Source organism: Ursus maritimus, unplaced genomic scaffold, assembly GCF_017311325.1.
Source record: "Ursus maritimus isolate PB19 unplaced genomic scaffold, ASM1731132v1 scaffold_26, whole genome shotgun sequence".
In the NCBI taxonomy this organism is placed as follows: Eukaryota; Metazoa; Chordata; class Mammalia; order Carnivora; family Ursidae; genus Ursus; species Ursus maritimus.
Window position 1 is genome coordinate 43022102 of NW_024425119.1, and position 17819 is coordinate 43039920.

Consider the following 17819-nt stretch of genomic DNA (forward strand, 5'->3'; position numbering starts at 1 on the left):
TTGCGGTTATGAATGGGTATTTTTAAGATTTTTAAGCTCCCTGAGGGTAGGAGTCCTGTTTGCTCCAACTTTACTGTGGTAGGCGTGAGAGGTTTTGTGAAAATAATGCCCCGCTTTCGCCAAACCAAGGTAAGTCTCCCGCAGCCTCCAGCCCTTCCTTCCCTTCCCGGTCGGAAGACCATAGAGACGCCCGGCGCAGCGAGGCCTCCTGGCGCAACCATCGAGATGCGCAGAGGGCGGCTAGAGCGTTGCTCGTCGAGCCGGCTTCCGCTCCGTTAGTCCTCCTTCCCAACATGGCGCAGTCAGTTAACATCACCGAGCTGAACCTGCCGCAGCTAGAAATGCTCAAGAATCAGCTGGACCAGGTGGGGACGGGCGGCAGAGACACCCCATTCCCGCCTCACATGCCTCCTGCTCACGCGTCCTCTCTCGCCCCCCCATTCCTCCCCTCTTTGGGAGGCTTCCCTTCCCCTGCGAAACCCTCATCCCATCCCAGGACCGGCGCCTCTCCGGCAGTGCCTCCCTGTCTCTCCATCCCCCCACACCGACCCTGTTTCCCGTCCTCTGTAGGAAGTGGAGTTCCTGTCCACGTCCATTGCCCAGCTCAAGGTGGTACAGACCAAGTATGTGGAAGCCAAGGACTGTCTGAACGTGCTGAACAAGAACAACGAGGGTATGGGGTAGGCGCGTGAAGGCAACCTGGGGGATGTGGTGAGCCGGCTACTCTCGTCCCGCCTTCTAACCCAGTTGTCCTTACCTGAGATGAGAAAGCAATCCTTTACGTATTGTCTACTGCTACATGGGCCCTTTCATGTTGCTTATCTCGAGTTGAAATGTGCAGGACATTCCTCTGCTGATGTCCCTGTTTCTGTTCTTTTCTTACGATCTCTCGTACTATCTCTGCCATATTGGAACTCCCTTTAACGTCTTAACCTTCCCCAGATGTTTGTCTTAATTGCTTTCACAGGGAAAGAATTACTCGTCCCACTGACGAGTTCTGTATCCTTTCCACAGAAACTGTTACCTGCTTTCTCCTTTTCTCTCTCACTCCTCTCCCGAGGGGGGTTAAAAAAAAAAAAAGGATGGGATTAGTTTTGGTTACCGCAGAGTGTCTCCATGATTCGGAGAACACATTATATTTTCTTTTTACCTCTTCTAACCTGGGGCCAACATCCAGCTAATGCCTTGTGACACCAAGGCATATGTAGAATTGAGGTGTGATTATTTCCCTTTGCTGTTTGAGAATATCCTCTAATACGAAGACAGAACAGGTTGGTTTAGACTTTTACTAATAACTTAGAAGACGTAAATGATGGAAGAATAGCAGGATATAGAAACAAGGGGGTTGGCTCTATTTATGAATCCTCAGTTTTGGCTTAACTGCGGCTCTTATTTCTAAACCGTTGTTACCAAGAAACCTGGATTGTGGCTACCCATTCAGTGTTTTACTTGAATGAGTAAGTTAGGGCAATAGGGCATCTATAACCTGTAGTCTTAGAACTGAGAGGCTGAAAAAGAAATACAGAAGTAGTGTAGTAGGGGTTGGCTAAATGGTGAGCATGAAATCCATCAGGAATTAGCTCGTGATTTCATGATTGGGGCTATTGATAGAAAGTGAAGCCGGCTTTTCACTTTTACTACTCTACAACGGTAGGAAAATATCATTGTATCTAGTCCTTCTGGGGGGGTGGTGGGAAAAACTAAACTGCTTGGAGGATGGGATATGGGATCAGGGCGAGAGAATATTCCAGCATGTGCCATTTTCTCCATAAGGAACCAACTTCTCTGTCCCTTCCCATTTGGAGTGTATAGGTAAAGTTCTAAGGACTCCAGATTTTTCAGTCCTTGTGGCTTGTAGCTTTTTAGAAAAGAAGGCCAAGCAGGCTCGCTGACGGAATCATGACACTCCTGCTGGGCTAGATTTCCTTAATCCTCGCTTCTCAGATGTATGTCCCTGGGAAGCTACATGATGTGGGACATGTACTCATCGATGTGGGAACAGGCTACTATGTAGAAAAGGTGAGTGGAGTAACCACGTGGGTGCCCCTCTGAGCAGGGAAAGGAAGTTTAGGGGAAGACCTAGAGTGCAGCGTAGGGTCTCCTCTTAGCCCTCCACTTACCTGTGACCTTGCAGACGGCTGAGGATGCCAAGGACTTTTTCAAGAGGAAGATAGACTTCCTTACCAAGCAGATGGAGAAAATCCAGCCAGCTCTGCAGGAGAAGCATGCCATGAAACAGGGTAAGGTTGTCCTGGGGCACCTCTTCACCCTTTCTACCTCCGTGATAAAGAGCATGGATTCCAGTATGAACTGGGGGTATCCCCTTTGCTAGATTAAAACCATGTCTTTCTCTTTGGTGTCTAGATGTATTCTCTAGATTTTGTGCATTACATACCCATTATTTGTAGATTGTTGGGTTGGGTGCTAGAGAAGTTTAGAGGAAGGAAATCATCTTTGTTCTTGGGGTGTTCTGTTTAATGGGGATGGAATGGAGGAGATGATACATGTAAATGAACACACAGAAAAGAAGTACAGGCTTACTAAGTACGAGCCTTTGCAACCCTGGCTACACATGAGAAAAACCCAGGAAGTTTAGAAAAGGAAGCCTGCGTCCAGTCCAAACCAATTAAATCAACCTGGGGGTGGGGGTGGGGGAGTTCCAGGGGGTCAGTGTTTTCTTTAAAAACTCCCCAGGTAATTCTGTTACACAGGATTGAAAAATCATGGTTCTAAAGTCGAAAATCGTAGCCACAGTTATATTTGACTCATTTAATACTGTATTTTGTTCATTTTTATGTCTCAGTGGCTATCAGATTTACTGACCTATTGTAGACTCTAGATTTGTGTGTGCATGCGAATGCGTCCCGCAGTGGATCAGTGTTTAAAGTTTTTTTTAATTGAGAGAGTGGGTGAGCAGGCTGGGGGGAGGGGCAGAGAGAGAGGGAGAGAATATCTCAAGCTGACTCCATGCAGAGCGCTGAGCCCAAGGTGGTTCCATCTCAAGACCCTGAGATCACCATCTGAGCTGAAACCAAGAGCCTCATGCTTAACCAGACTACCACACCCAGGCGCCCCTCACTGTGTTAAAAGTTTTATTAACTCCCCTTGGTTGTCTTCCTGTCTTTAAGTGTTTTTCTCATATCTTCTGAACTCTGGGTTCTCCCCTCAAGCTCCAGACCAGGATCTGATTCTTCTTTTTTCCCACAGCTGTCATGGAGATGATGAGCCAGAAGATTCAGCAGCTCACAGCCCTGGGGGCAACTCAGGCTACTGCCAAGGCCTGAGAGCTTGTTTCAGAAATGGGGCAGAGGGACCCTGCTTCAGGAGCTTGGGACTTTGTGGGCGTGGCTTCCTGGGGGCCAGGGAGAGAGAGGTCTTGTGTTTAATGCTAATAAATGTGCCAGCCCGGCAGAATGTTGGTCTTTTCTTGCATTAAGCAAAGGACTGGTGATGAGATGGGAGGGCCGTGGTGGAGATGCTGTGCCCCTCCCCAGAGCCTGCTCAGTAGGGGTGATGCAGGCTCCGCCCTGGGCCCTTGGAGGAGCGAGGGAGAAATCCGGCGGCGCGGCCCTCTCTGCGGGCCGGTTGCCATGGGAACGGCCGCCCGGCGGAAGTGGAGCTGTGCGGGCGCTTCCTCTTCCGGGTCGACGACCCACCTCCCCAGCGGGAGGCTGCATGGGCCACTGCTTTCTGCGCGGTGTTCTGCGTGTGCTGCTGCGGCCGTCGCCACCCGCGCGGGCCCGGCCCCGTGTGCTCGGCCTGGAGTCCGTCCCGCTGGCCAAGCGACCCCGCGGCAGCCTCATGGCGCCACCCCGAATCGGGACGCACAGCGGCACTTTCCACTGCGATGAGGCCCTGGCGTGCGCATTACTGCGCCTCCTGCCCGAGTACCGGGTACGGTCCGCTCCGCGGAAACTGACCCCGGGACCCCTGCGGGCCTCCCGGGCGGGCCGCTCCCGAGCACCCCTCCTGACCCGCTTCCCCGGAAACCTACCCTGCATCCTCCGTCTGCACGACCCTGGCCGCCCCTCACCTCCAGTGTCCCCTGCAGGATGCAGAGATTGTGCGGACCCGGGACCCCGAAAAACTGGCTTCCTGTGACATCGTGGTAGACGTGGGTGGCGAGTACGACCCTCAGAGACACCGATATGACCATCACCAGAGGTGAGTTCCCAGACTTCGGCTTTCCTCTGTGCCCCGGGCAGCCACCCCTGCGGGCACGTGCCGGCGAAGGGAACCGCCTCGTCCTTGAAAGCCAACTCCCGGGTCCCGTGGCGCTGCACCTGCCGGCTCTCCCCTGCTCTGCGTCCGACCACCTGGCCGCGGGCCTCCGTGGCTTCCGGGCCGCCCTCACGCCGCTCCCCGCTCGGCGCCTTCCCTGGCTCGGTCAGGCTTTTCTCCCACTAGCGCCGTCCTCTCCCCAGTTAATACCCCAGCTCAGATTAGTGCTTTCAGCCGCCCTTGCTGCCCCACTTCGGACTGCTGGGCCCACGGGGCAGCGGTGCTTGGTGACAGCTCGGATGGATGTGGCTCCTCCTTCGTTTATACTCTCACGGTGGGAAATCTTTCATTTCCAAGGGTGGCCCATTATCCACGGTACCATTTCAGTCCTCTTCTCTCTCCTCAGGCCCCCACCTCATCAAACTCCCTCGGTAAGTGACCCTGCCACCTCCTTTTCAAAGGAAATTGAGCCTTTCCTGCAGGCATGTCCTCAGATCCCCACTCCCAAGCATCCTCAGCTCCCTCCTTCCGGTTCAGGAAACGCTGTCCCCTTCCGTTTACCCCTTTTGCGATCTGTTACTTTCTCCTCTGGGGGCTCACACCACTGTTCTCCCCCAGGGTTTCTTCCCTTTTTTTTTTTTTTTTTTTTTTTTTTTTTTTAATATTTTTATTTATTTCTTTGAGGGAGTAGAGAGAGTATGAGCAGTGAGGGGGCAGAGGAGAGGGAGAAGCAGGTTCCCCGCTGAGCAGGGAGCCTGACCCGGGGCTCCATCCCAGGACCCCGGGATCATAACCTGAGCTGAAGGCAGACGCTTAACCCACTGAGCCACCCAGGCGCCCCCTCCCCTAGTGTTTCTACTTCTTTTTGCCTACAGTCTAAAACTCTGCCCAAGTAGCTCCATTTGGAAATCAAGAGAGTGAATAAAAAACCAGACCCTCCTTTCATATACACCACACTGCTTAAAGTCAGCGTATGAGGATGTTTACTTTAATTCTCTGTATTTCTCTCCCTTCCCCCCCTTTTTTTAAGTGTACGTCTTACATTCATAAATGATGTGGTGGGGGAACCCTTCTGGTGTTTATAGTCTCATCATGTACCCTCCCTTCTCAGCCTCTCTTCAATAAAAGAGCTGACCCTGGTTCCACACCCCTTCCAGTTCATTCCATTCGCTCATTCACCTGGTCCCCTCCCAATCTCTGCACTGGAAATGCTCATGGAAAGGGCACCGGTGACCTCAACGCCACACTCAGGTTGCTGGCGGAGGGTCTCACCTTAACGGACCTCTTCGTGGCACTTGACGATATTGACTAATTCCTTTTTTCTAATGATTTTGTATACTTTTTTTGGACTGTGCAGTATTTGATACATAAAAGAACGTATTTAACACTTCTGGAATATAAAACATGTAACAAACAGTCCTCGGAACTAGAGCAGCCCCATTGCCGTGGCATCTGTGCGCAGGCACTCCTTCCCCGTCCCATTCCCCTGCCTCCCGGAAGCAAGCAGTGTCCTCGGTTCTGTGTTCATCGAACCCCTGTTCGACTGTGTAGTTCAGCACGTATGTCTCTTTCCATCAACAATTTAGTTTAGCTTCTTTTTGGACTTTTATCTGGGGGCTAACTATGTATTAGTCTTTATACCCTGTGAACATCTTATAAATATTTTTGTATTTACTATTTAATAAAAAACACTAAAGCAAAAAATAAGCTCTCTAGCTGATTCTGACGGACTGGCATTTAGAAATTACAGCTGTGGTTTCTACTTGCCTAAGAACCGTCACACCCTTTCCCTGTTCTCTGTGCCACTGAGAATTCAGATTCCTCCTGCGCTCATTCCCCCGCACCGCTCCCCTGACCGTGCACTTGTTCTGCATGCTGCCTGGCTCAGGGCTCTCACGTGCACTTGCCCGCTGGAAATCTCCCCACTACCTGCAGATAAAGTCCAGACTCCAAAATATGGTGGACGAGGCCTGCCATGAGCTGGCCCTGGCTTCCCCTTCGAGCTTTATTTTTTTGTCGCTCCTCACACCTAAGATGCGTTTCTTGCAGTTCCATGTAGACACCTGTCTCTTAACCATTGTAAGAGATGTTGTTCCGTCTACGTGGAATGCCTTTTCTCCTCGACCTTTTGTCTGGCTGGTGAGCACCTAATTCATGTTTTAGGATGAACCCCCCCGGCTTGGTTATAACCTAGCTAGAGCATTCGCTTGGTCGGGTGCTTGTCTGCCTGTAGTGGATGAACGTGAAGGCAGGGACATTGTCTTAGGGTGTGTTTTTGTTTCTGTTTTAAGATTTTCTTTTTAATTTATTTATTTGACAGCACAAGCAGGGGGAGCTGCAGGCAGAGGGAGAAGCAGACTCCCCAACTGAGCAGGGAGCCTGATGTGGAACTCGATCCCAGCACCCTGGGATCATGACCTGAGCCAAAGGCAGACGCTCAACCAACTGAGCCACCCAGGCGGCCTTGTCTTAGGGGTTTTTAATCCCCGATGTCTAAAACACAAAGCCTGGCATGCATAAGCATTGAACTAAGCATTGTCAAATGAAAACATGAGTGGAGACTCCAAGCTGAGGTCCATGTTGAACCCCAAGGAAAAGCTGAAGCCCCACAGCTGGGCACTCTTCTCCCAGCTCCTGAGTGTTCCCCAGCGTCCACCCCGCGTGCTGCATGTGCACACACACACCATGGGCTCACTGGGGCAGCTCTGCCTCAGCCCTGCCTCTCCGTGCTCCTCAGGTCTTTCACGGAGACCATGAGCTCCCTGTCTCCCGGGAAGCCATGGCGGACCAAGCTGAGCAGTGCGGGACTCATCTATCTGCACTTCGGGCACAAGCTGCTGGCCCAGTTCCTGGGCACCAGCGAAGAGGACAGCGTGGTGGGCACCATCTATGACAAGGTGGGGACCCAAGGACAGAGATGACCTATAAGAGCATCTCCAGCAGCTGGAAATGGCACTCACGCAGGACTGGGCCTCGGGTCAGGACTCCTGGCCGTAGCTGGCCCAGCACTTTCTCCCTCAGTCAGACTCATCTTCGCACAGGGGATGGCTCCTCTCTCTCACCTCTGTCCTGGGGTAGTTGTGAGAAGTGGGTGAGGTCGTGTTTGGGGAAAGACGTTGAAAACCATAAAGCAGTGTTTCCTGGTCCTTTTCTTGATCTGACACACATAAAAATGATTGTTCAACAACTTAGTAGGAAGAGGGGGCTGTTTGTGTGGGGAAGCACATGGCTTAGAGGTTCTGGCCGCCCTGAAGGGGGAGGGGAGCGTATCTGGGACACACGCATCCGGACGTTCAGCTGGGAAGGGTTGGCTTACGAACACGTGTTCGGGTCCCGGCAGCATCCCCTGTGAGCAGCTCAGCACGCTCCTGCTGCCGGGAAGGAGCGGGGCTAGTGGCCCTGGCACACCTGTCAGATCAGACAGTGATTCTGAGGTCCCCTGCTTGACCCCACTCCCGTGAGGTTCACGAGTCAGGCTTCAGATCCCATCAACTCTGGTTTTTGCAGAAGCCGTTGAGTTCGGGTCTTAGCTTGCCTGTCCTGCCCCTGATGTGAAGGAATAGGAATGGTTGAATTGGAGCTTTTGGAATACTAAGGTTTTTAGATTGCCTGGGTCCATTTTCCCTTCTGAGGGGTTTCCTTTTTTTTTTTTTTTTTTAAGATTTTATTTATTTGAGAGAAAGAGAGCACGAGCTGGGGGGAGGGGCAGGGGGAGCAGGGGAAGCAGGCTCCTGCTGAGCAGGGAGCCCACGCGGGGGTCCAGACCAAGAGAGGCTGGGCATAAAGGAGTTTCTTTTCCAGCTCTCCCCGAGAGGAGCACTTTGCTGCACACCCGATGTGTTGATGTTGTAAGCCTGTGTGCAGAGCAGTCTTGCCGTAAGCATTGATACCGCATATCATTTCTGCCCCCAGACTTTATGATTTTATTTGTCAGAGTGAGTGCATGTGCACAAGCAGGGGGAGCGGCAGGTGGACCCCCACTGAGCAGGGAGCCCGATGGGGGACTCGATCCCAGGACCCTGTCATGACCTGAGCCCAAGGCAGACGCCCAGCCGAGTGAGCCACCCGGGTGCCCCTGCCCCCAGACTCCTGAGGCACACCTGTCCCACCCTTTCTGTGGCCTCGGGAAGTGCAGCACCTGTTCCCACCACGTGGCACACCGTGGCCCGCCTGCCAGCTCCTGCGTCTTGTCCGGACTCGCTCTCCCACGTGACTCACGTTTGGCCAGACCCTCGTGTACCTCATTGACCTGGTCACTGAACCGCCTGCTTAGCCCACCTGGAGACTGATGCTCTCGGCCACAGGGATCCACTCCCAGAGCCCCTCCTGGAGCTCGAGACCTTCCTTGTTCTGAAGTCAGCAGCCCCCTCCTCACACAGTGTTGGCCTCGACTCAGGCTTTGTGCAGTGGTGGGGGGAGCGCTGGATTACAAGTCAGGTGATCCGAATTCCAGCCCCAGCATGATGAGATCCGACCTGAAGCCACTCAACTCCCTAGTTCTCCCTTTGTTCACGCAGCGAATGTTGAGACCCTCACGGGGCTATTGTGGAGATTAAATGAGTGAAATCTATAAAACTTGACGCACGTGGTAGGAATCGTCAAGAGCACTGACTCCCGCTGCTGCCGTAGATGTACGAGAACTTCGTGGAGGAGGTGGACGCAGTGGACAATGGCATCTCCCAGTGGGAAGAGGGAGAGCCTAGATACGTGCTGACGACCACACTGAGCGCCCGGGTCGCTCGACTTAATCCTGCCTGGAACCAGCCCAACCAAGACACCGAGGTAAGGAGAGCCCCAAAGGAAGAGACCATGAGGCATTTAAGTACCTTGGGGGGAGGAAAGGAGAGTGGTTGCCTCCTCCAATCCTAGCCAAGTCGAAAGTTGGGGCCGGCACCGTGGTTCTGATTCCCACGATTCCCAGGCCGGGTTCAAGCGTGCAATGGACCTGGTCCGAGAGGAGTTTCTGCAGAGACTAGACTTCTACCAACACAGCTGGCTGCCAGCCCGGGCCCTGGTGGAAGAGGCCCTGGCCCAGCGATTCCAGGTACAGGCCTGGGAGGAGGCCCTGTGGTTCGTGGCTTAATGACTGCTGGCGGGCTGCTGGTCGGCAGGGCTCCTTCCACCCCCAGCCTTCCAGCCGTGCCTCCCTTTCAGGTGGACCCAAGTGGGGAGATAGTAGAACTGGCAAAAGGTGGATGCCCCTGGAAGGAGCACCTCTACCACCTGGAATCTGGGCTGTCCCCGCCGGGGACCATCGCCTTTGTGATCTACACTGACCAGGCTGGACAGTGGCGGGTACAGTGTGTGCCCAAGGAGCCCCATTCATTCCAGAGCCGGTAAGACCCTGCAGACCTGCAGGCCTGTTGCAGCCCTATCAGAGGGGGCCGCTAACCTTGACCTCTTCTGTGCTCCCTCTCTCTGCTCCTCAAGGCCTCCGTTTGCTCCCATCAACTTCTTTCTGTTCACTCACAGGCTGCCCCTGCCAGAGCCATGGCGGGGTCTTCGGGATGAGGCCCTGGACCAGGTCAGTGGGATTCCTGGCTGCGTCTTTGTCCACACCAGCGGCTTCATTGGTGGGCACCACACCCGAGAGGGGGCCTTGAGCATGGCCCGTGCCACCCTGGCCCAGCGCCCAGTGCCTAAGCCTCCCACAAATTCCTAGTCCAATAAAATGTCATCTGTCTCGTACGGATCAAGTCCTTGCCTCATTATTGCCCTGCACCATTTTGGGAACTTGCTGAAACTGGGGAAAAGTGAAATGTCTGTTACATGCCAAAGCCTGTGGTAGGTAGGTATCTTCTCAGCTTTGCTTTCCAAATCATGGGAAAACCACCTAGTACCTAGGGTTAAGTAACTTGCCCAAATTCATAAAAAGTAACACAGCCATCTTAACCCGCCTTTTTTTTCTTCACTAGACCTCAGTGCAGCTCCTGGAAAAAAGTCTCGTAATGGAGTGGAAAACAACAAAGGGAATTTTTTATTATTCGAAGTGGGAGTGAGGGGAGTGGGACCGGGCAGGCAGTGGCCCTGGGAGAGGGTCCCACGGGGCAGAGGTTGGGGATGTCTCCGTAAAGAGGGGCAGATCATGAGTAGAGCCTCCACCCCCAGCTGGGGGCTCCTGGGTTCGGCCAAGCGCTGGGCTAAAGCGTGGAAACTGGGCATTAACAAAGTACAGAGGAATGTGGGCAATTCGGCCTGTGGACCAGCACTGCAGAGGGACAAGGAAAATCGATCAGAGCCTGGGCCCCAAGGAAAGCCGCAGGGGGGGCCACGCGGCAGCCACAGTCCTCAGTTCCTCCACCCCGCTCCCCAAAAGCCCAGCAGCCTGGCCTACTCACCACACTGAGCAGAGCCCCTTTGTTGAAGGAAGGATGGAAGGTGATGAGCTGCGCCTGGGCCCCCGGCTCCCCCTGGATAATGCCACTAGGGGGAGAAGGTGAGCAGGCGATTGCAGACAGGCCGGTGAAGTAGGATGTGGGTTTGGTGTGGGAAGGCTGGTAGGGAGTTCAGACTCGATGGTCTACCCGGCACTTACCAAGGAAGCAGCTCAAACACTGGGCTGTTTCGAGTGCGAAAAAGGAGGATGACTGGTTTACCATCCTGGACCCGTGGATTTCCTAGGAGAAACAGGTGCGATAGGAAGGCACCCCGGAGGCAGAATCCCAGGGCAAGGCAGAGAACTGCAGCCAGGACACGGACGCCCTCCATCAATGGGGAGATGGCCGTGACCCGAGCAAAGTCCTTCCCAACGCTTACCTTTCATGAGCACAGCCAGACGCTCCCCACTGGGGTCCCAGACCATGGAGTGAGCCTCTCCCCCAAGTCTGTGAGTCAAGAGAGTCAGTGGGAGGGCTCGGCATGGTCCCTCCCACCTCACTCCCTCCCCCAGCCATGCAGCTCACCTTTCCTCTCCGTCCGGTGTCTGTACTGTCGTCTCGGACAGATCCGCCACGATGGTGGCTGACTTGGCACCTCCAACGCACCCCTTTCCCTCCCCTGTGAGAAGCGCAGAGGCTCTGCAGTACAGGAAACGGGCCCCTCACTGGCCCTCTGCCTCACACCCGTTGTAAGCATCAACTCCTCTCAAGTCTCCCAAGCTTTACTCCCTATATCCTTCAGAGCAGCATATTCCAGAGGGTTCCTGCCTCCCTCTGACTACCCCAGATACTCTGCATCCTGAGCTGTTTCTCCTGACTCACCGCAGCGTTCTGGGAATGACAAGGAGTAAATGAGTGGTTCCCCCAATACAGTGAACAGCAGTCGGCTTCCATCTGGGCTCCAGCAGCCAGTCTGGGGTCAGGGAGCAAAAGGCAGGGGAACATGGGTCTACGGGGGAATGCAGGAAGAAAAGCAGAGGACGTGGGGAGACAAGCTTGGGGCACCTGTGACCCGCCTCCTCCCCAGCTCTCTGGTGCTGTCCCCTCTCACCTGACACCGCCCTGATAGAGTAGGCCACCTCTCGCAGGTCCACATCTGGGCCTCCCACACTCTGCCGGGGAGAGGCGGGTCACAACTTAGGACCTCTAGCTTCCAAAACCTGGACTTCCCTCCCTCTGCCAGTCCCAGGCCCAGGTCAGAGAATGGGAACAGAACAGAAGGTTCTGCCTGCTGGAAGTTCCAGGAGCTAAGTGCCTCTCTCTAGGTCATCCTTGCCCTCCCCCTCCCTCTGCCCCCCTCCCACTCACCGAAAGACAGCTGAAGGAGTGGCAGCCAGGACTTTGCTGCCATCTGGGGACCAGAGCAGATTGGTAACCCCGCCTCCCCGAAACCAGGGAAGGGGAACACAGGTCTCTGTTGAGACATCCCATACCTAGGACAGAGGGGTCGGGAGTGAGAAACCCGCAGCGTCCCTATCCTGTCACAGGGGCTGCCCTTACTCAAGGTACAAAGACACAGAAAGGAGATGAAGCAGGAGAGGGACTGTTAAAATAGGAGGGAACGGGTTTACACGTACAGTGAAAGCAAGCAGAGTGTCACGTCTGAGGAGTCTGAATGGTACCGCTCCCTCCCTGGATAAGTTTAACACTAACACTGAAGGGACAATTATTCCTCTCGTCCCCATAGGATACCTTCCACCCCCAGGCGAAGAATGCCCTTGCTCAAATCTGCGGCGGGCTGAAATGACCGCGAGAGGGTGGGGACCCACTCACCAGGAGAGCAGCATCCACAGGTGAAGCTGAGAGCAGCCGTCCCCCACTGGGCGCCCAGGCCAAGCTGGTGACAGGTGTGTGCCCAGGGTGAGACAGCACTTGGGCACAACCCGAAGACGGTCTGTGGAGGGGAAACGGGTATGAAGTCAGAAGGCGACAAGAACGCCCCATGACTTTATTTCCCTACCTCCTGACGAAACTTCCATATCCCAACGGCCCCTCAGATCCAGGTTAGGGGAAATGAGTAAGCGTCACAGAAGTTAAAAAAGGGGGGGGGGAAGGAAGGAAGGGCAAAATCGACACCATTAGGTGCATAGATGAAAACGAGTGAAGGGGAGTCAGCGTTCACCGTAGGCCTCAAGGAGACACACGCTTCTGACCAGCAGGGCTGGCTGGTGCCGAGCCGGGAGAGGTCCCTGGGGCCACAGCGATCTCCCTGGGGCCTGGGACCGTCTGTGAGGTTACCTCAGGGCTCCAGTCTCTTGTCCAGAGTTACCTGCTGCTCCCCAGAACTCATCCTGCGCTGCAAACCCTGTCTTTCCATGTCAGAAATACTCTCGCTCTCTGCTCCTGCGTGGTTTTCTGCTTGTCACAAAGACGCAGCACGGGGGTCGTCCTCCGCCACCCCGGGATCCCTGAGAGCACCGGCTGCGTCCCAGTCAGCGCTGTGCCTCCAGAGCCACGCTCCTGGCCTGACAGGTACAGGCTACCACCTGAACGAACGCCAGCCTCCTCCTTTACCGCTGAACTCTAATGACCTCAGGTGCCAATGGGACCTTACATCACTGACCTACAACTTTTTCTTGAACTTTTTTTTTTTTTTGAGAGACAGAGAGAACAAGTGGGGGCGGGGGGCAGGCAGAGGGAGAACAGACTCCCTACTGAGCAGGGAGCCCGATGCGGGGCTCGATCCCAGGACCCTGAGGTCATGATCGAGCCAATGTCAGACGCTTCACCGACCGAGACACCCAGGCGCCCCTTTCTCGAACTTTACAATAAATCACAGTTCTCTTTTCAGGTCTGTTCAGAGATCCATCTCGTTCTTTTCAGTGGCTCCACTGTCTCCACCCCCCTGAATCGGTGAACTGGAAGTGATTCAGTCATGCCTCCACAAATGGACATCTCAACTGTTTGTAATGTTTTGTCATTCCCAACAATGCTGCAAAAAATATTCTCTGTATCTATATCCTTACATACTCATGTTACTATGTGTTCAGAATTTGGGGGTTAAAAAAGGCTTGCACTTTTTCAATTTTTTTAAAAGATTTTATTTATTTGTTTGTGTGAGAGAGCACACAAGCAGGGGGAGCGGCAGGCAGAGGGAGAGGCAGCCGTCCCGCTGAGCAGGGAGCCCGACGCAGGACTCGATCCCAGCACCCTGGGATCATGACCTGAGCTGAAGGCAGACGCTTAACCAGCTGAGCCAAGCAGGCATCCCTAGGCTTGCACTTTTAAAAAAACCAATTATTTCCTAAAAAGTTTGTACCACAATATAGTCTTCTCACCAAGAAAAAAAGTACCCATTTTCCTAGTCTTGCTAGTACCGTATATTATCAAACATTATAATTTTAATAATACCATCCTGAATGAGTAAAAAATATTATGTATTTTCAAAAAACAAATTCTGTATTTTCTTCCAGTCCTTTTATTTTTACATTTAGTTCTTTTGTCTGCTTGGAATTTATTTGTATAGAAAAAGTGTAAAGCAAGGACTACCTTTGTTATTTCCTATATGGATAGCCAATTATCCCAACACCACTAAAATAAAAAAAATCTAAACTTCATTGCAACGAAAAGCCACATTTCTCATACATATATTCTTAGATCTGTTCCTCAATGTTACTCGGTTACGCTGATCTGTTTGTCTATCCTCGTGCCAATAACTCCCCATTACTCGAACTTCATAAGACATTTAATACTTGGTAAGGGCAAGTCTCCCCTCCGTATTCTTCCTTTTCAAACTTCTCCTGGCAATTCTCTCGTATCTATTCTTTAATAAAAACTCCGCATATCATTTTGCCCAGTTCAGAAAAACAAAACCCAGCAGAATTCCGGTTGCACTTAATGTGACCTGTCTATGATGACCCATTCCTGTCCGGGCGTACAGTGTGTCTCTCCATGTAGTCAGCTCTTGCTTAATGTTCTTCCACAACTTTCTGCAGATGTCTAGTAGATTAAATAAATTTAACAGTTCATCCCCAGTGATTTTGGTAATTGCACACATTGTAGTAGAATATTTTTTCCATCTCAAGTTCTCAATGATGATTGTAGGTATAAAAGGAAACGATTACACTTTTGGTTTCCTGGATCCAGTCACCTTCCTACATTTAAATTTCTTATTAGATCAAATAGGTGTTTTTAGCTGAGTCGCTTGTTTTCTCTAGGTATGAAATCATATCATCAAAGAATAATAATTTTCCCTTTGCTTTCAAGACTTCACTTTTTTTCTTGTCTTACTGCACTCATTAGACTCTCCAAAAATAATGATTAACCTGGCTGACTCAGTAGGTAGAACACGTGACTCTTGATCTTGGGGTTGTGAGTTCGAGCCCCATATCGGGTGCAGAGATTACTTAAAAAAAAAATTCAAATAAAAATAACGGTGATAATATACCTCTGTCTTGATCTTGACATTACTGGAAGAAATACCTTTAGTATTTCATATTCACTGTCTAATATGGTAGCTACTGATTCTGAGCAAATACTTGTTTTTTTTCCTCAGTAAATACTCTTAGGTTAGGTCATCTATTTGTATTCCTATTTTACTTTGTTTTCAACTGGAATGTCTGCTTTTTTTTTTTTTTTAAAGATTTTATTTATTTATTTGACAGAGATAGAGACAGCCAGCGAGAGAGGGAACACAAGCAGGGGAAGTGGGAGAGGAAGAAGCAGGCTCCCAGCGGAGGAGCCTGACGTGGGGCTCGATCCCAAAACGCTGGGATCACGCCCTGAGCCGAAGGCAGACGCTTAACCGCTGTGCCACCCAGGCGCCCCTGGAATGTCTGCTTTTTAAGAGCATTTATGGATATAAGCATTTTTCTCCTTTAATTTCCTAATGTAATAAGTCATGTTAATAGATTTCCTGATGACAAACAGTCTAATTTCTGGAAAATCCTACTTGGTTAAGATTTTTTTAATATGCTTTTGAGGGGGGACACCTGGGTGGCTCAGTCGGTTGGGCAACTGCCTCCGGCTCGGGTCGTGATCCCAGGGTCCTGGGATCGAGCCCCGCATCGGGCTCTCTGCTCAGTGGCAAATCTGCTTCTCCCTCTCCGGAGCTCTGTGATCTCTCTCTTTCACTCTCTCTCAAATAAATAAATAAATAAATAAGCTTTTGGACTCTATTTGCTCGTATTTTCTTTAGGATTTTTAAATGTATGCTAAAATATTGTCTTTCTTATACCACTTATTGTCAGATTTAGGTTTTAGGGATGAGCTTTATAAAAATAAACCAGGATGGATTCTGGGACAGAAGGAGGACATCAATGGAAAAACTGGTGAAATCTGAAGAAAGTCCGAGTTTAGTTAATAACATATAAATGTCAGTTTCTTAGTTTTGAGAAATGTGGCATGGTAACATAAGATATTAAGAATGGGTGAAACAGGGGCGCCTGGGTGGCTCAGTTGGTTAAGCGTCTGCCTTCAGCTTGGGTCATGATCCCAGGGTCCTGGAATAGAACCCTACATTGGGCTCTGGGCTCAGTGGGAGTCTGCTTCTCCCTCTCCCCCAGCCCCTCCCCCCCAGGCTCATGCACTCACACTCGAGTGCTCTCTCTCCCTCATTCACTCTCTCTAATGAATAAATTTTTTTACAAATCTAAAAAAAAAAAAAACAACAACAATGGGTTGAACGAGTGATGGGTATCCAAAACTCTCTGTACTATCTTTGCAGCTGTTCTAAATATCTAAAATTATGCCAAAATAAAGTTTATTAAAAGAAAAAAATCAGGAGCCTGATTTCCAAAAATTTCCAAATTTTTCTGTGATCTGGTCTAATTCAAATAACATGGTAGGGTGGGGAGCCTGGTTGGCTCAGTCAGTAGAGCATGTGACTGTAATCTCAAGCTCATAAGTTCAAGCCCCACTATGGGCTGGGCATGGAGCCTACTTTAAAAACAAACAGGAATGCCTGGGTGGCTCAGTTGGTTAAGCATCTGCCTTCAGCACAGGTCACGATCCCAGGGTCCTGGGATCGAGCCCTGCATCGAGCTCCCTGCTCAGCAGGAAGCCTGCTTCTCCCTCTCCCACTCCCCCTGCTTGTGTTCCCTCTCTCGCTGTCTCTCTCTGTCAAATAAATAAATAAAGTCTTTAAAAAAATAAAAAATTAAAAGATAAAATAAAAGAGTGGCGCCTGGGTGGCCAGTTGCTAAGCGTCTGCCTCTGGCTCAGGGCGTGATCCCCGTGTTCTGGGATCGAGCCCCGCATCAGGCTCGTCTATTGGGAGCCTGCTTCTTCCTCTCCCACTCCCCCTGCTTGTGTTCCCTCTCTCGCTGGCTGTCTCTCTCTGTCAAATAAATAAACAAAATCTTTAAAAATAATAAATAAATAAATAAATAAATAAATAAATAAATAAATAAATAAATAAAATAAAAGATACAAACAAACAACATGGAGCCTACCTTTTCTTTGAAATTAGATAGAACTCTCATAAAGCCATGTCTGCATGGCATTTTTTTAGTGGTAGAGCTCATCCGTTTTAATTTTTTTTTAAGATTTATTTTATTTATTTATTTATTTTTAAAGATTTTATTTATTTAGTTGACAGAGAGACAGCCAGCGAGAGAGGGAACACAAGCAGGGGGAGTGGGAGAGGAAGAAGCAGGCTCCCAATAGACGAGCCTGATGCGGGGCTCGATCCCAGAACACGGGGATCACGCCCTGAGCCAGAGGCAGACGCTTAGCAACTGGCCACCCAGGCGCCACTCTTTTATTTTATCTTTTAATTTTTTATTTTTTTAAAGACTTTATTTATTTATTTGACAGAGAGAGACAGCGAGAGAGGGAACACAAGCAGGGGGAGTGGGAGAGGGAGAAGCAGGCTTCCTGCTGAGCAGGGAGCTCGATGCAGGGCTCGATCCCAGGACCCTGGGATCGTGACCTGTGCTGAAGGCAGATGCTTAACCAACTGAGCCACCCAGGCATTCCTGTTTGTTTTTAAAGTAGGCTCCATGCCCAGCCCATAGTGGGGCTTGAACTTATGAGCTTGAGATTACAGTCACATGCTCTACTGACTGAGCCAACCAGGCTCCCCACCCTACCATGTTATTTGAATTAGACCAGATCACAGAAAAATTTGGAAATTTTTGGAAATCAGGCTCCTGATTTTTTTCTTTTAATAAACTTTATTTTGGCATAATTTTAGATATTTAGAACAGCTGCAAAGATAGTACAGAGAGTTTTGGATACCCATCACTCGTTCAACCCATTGTTGTTGTTTTTTTTTTTTTT

At 50.9% G+C, this 17819-nt stretch overlaps 3 protein-coding genes across 6 annotated transcripts in view; 2 read left to right on the plus strand and 1 right to left on the minus strand.

The window, feature by feature from the left end:
• Positions 1-231: 231 nt before the first annotated feature.
• Positions 232-3411, plus strand: PFDN5 (prefoldin subunit 5). The gene is made up of 6 exons (XM_008704635.2): positions 232-365; positions 571-673; positions 968-999; positions 1945-2019; positions 2135-2240; positions 3208-3411. Exons 1-6 carry the CDS (start codon positions 294-296, stop codon positions 3282-3284), a joined length of 465 nt encoding a protein of 154 aa, XP_008702857.2. The 5' UTR covers positions 232-293; the 3' UTR covers positions 3285-3411.
• A 234-nt stretch (positions 3412-3645) lies between these two features.
• Positions 3646-9909, plus strand: MYG1 (MYG1 exonuclease). Its single transcript, XM_008704636.2, has 7 exons — positions 3646-3894; positions 4052-4164; positions 6959-7118; positions 8851-9003; positions 9143-9265; positions 9376-9557; positions 9694-9909. Exons 1-7 carry the CDS (start codon positions 3676-3678, stop codon positions 9881-9883), a joined length of 1140 nt encoding a protein of 379 aa, XP_008702858.2. The 5' UTR covers positions 3646-3675; the 3' UTR covers positions 9884-9909.
• Positions 9910-10172: 263 nt separating this feature from the next.
• AAAS (aladin WD repeat nucleoporin) overlaps positions 10173-17819 on the minus strand; it is a 15067-nt gene continuing 7420 nt past the window's right edge. For 3 of the 4 annotated variants that reach the window (XM_008704640.2, XM_008704639.2, XM_008704638.2), the window contains exons 8-16: positions 12372-12492; positions 11907-12031; positions 11650-11710; positions 11421-11511; positions 11124-11217; positions 10978-11045; positions 10757-10838; positions 10560-10644; positions 10173-10429 (exon numbers count right to left, since the gene is read on the minus strand). In XM_008704640.2, the coding sequence (XP_008702862.1) occupies positions 10202-10429; positions 10560-10644; positions 10757-10838; positions 10978-11045; positions 11124-11217; positions 11421-11511; positions 11650-11710; positions 11907-12031; positions 12372-12492 (955 nt within the window). In that variant the 3' untranslated portion in view covers positions 10173-10201. Of the gene's footprint in view, positions 10430-10559; positions 10645-10756; positions 10839-10977; positions 11046-11123; positions 11238-11420; positions 11512-11649; positions 11711-11906; positions 12032-12371; positions 12493-17819 lie in introns of those variants that run through there. The other variant, XR_005837955.1, reaches the window with a different exon arrangement.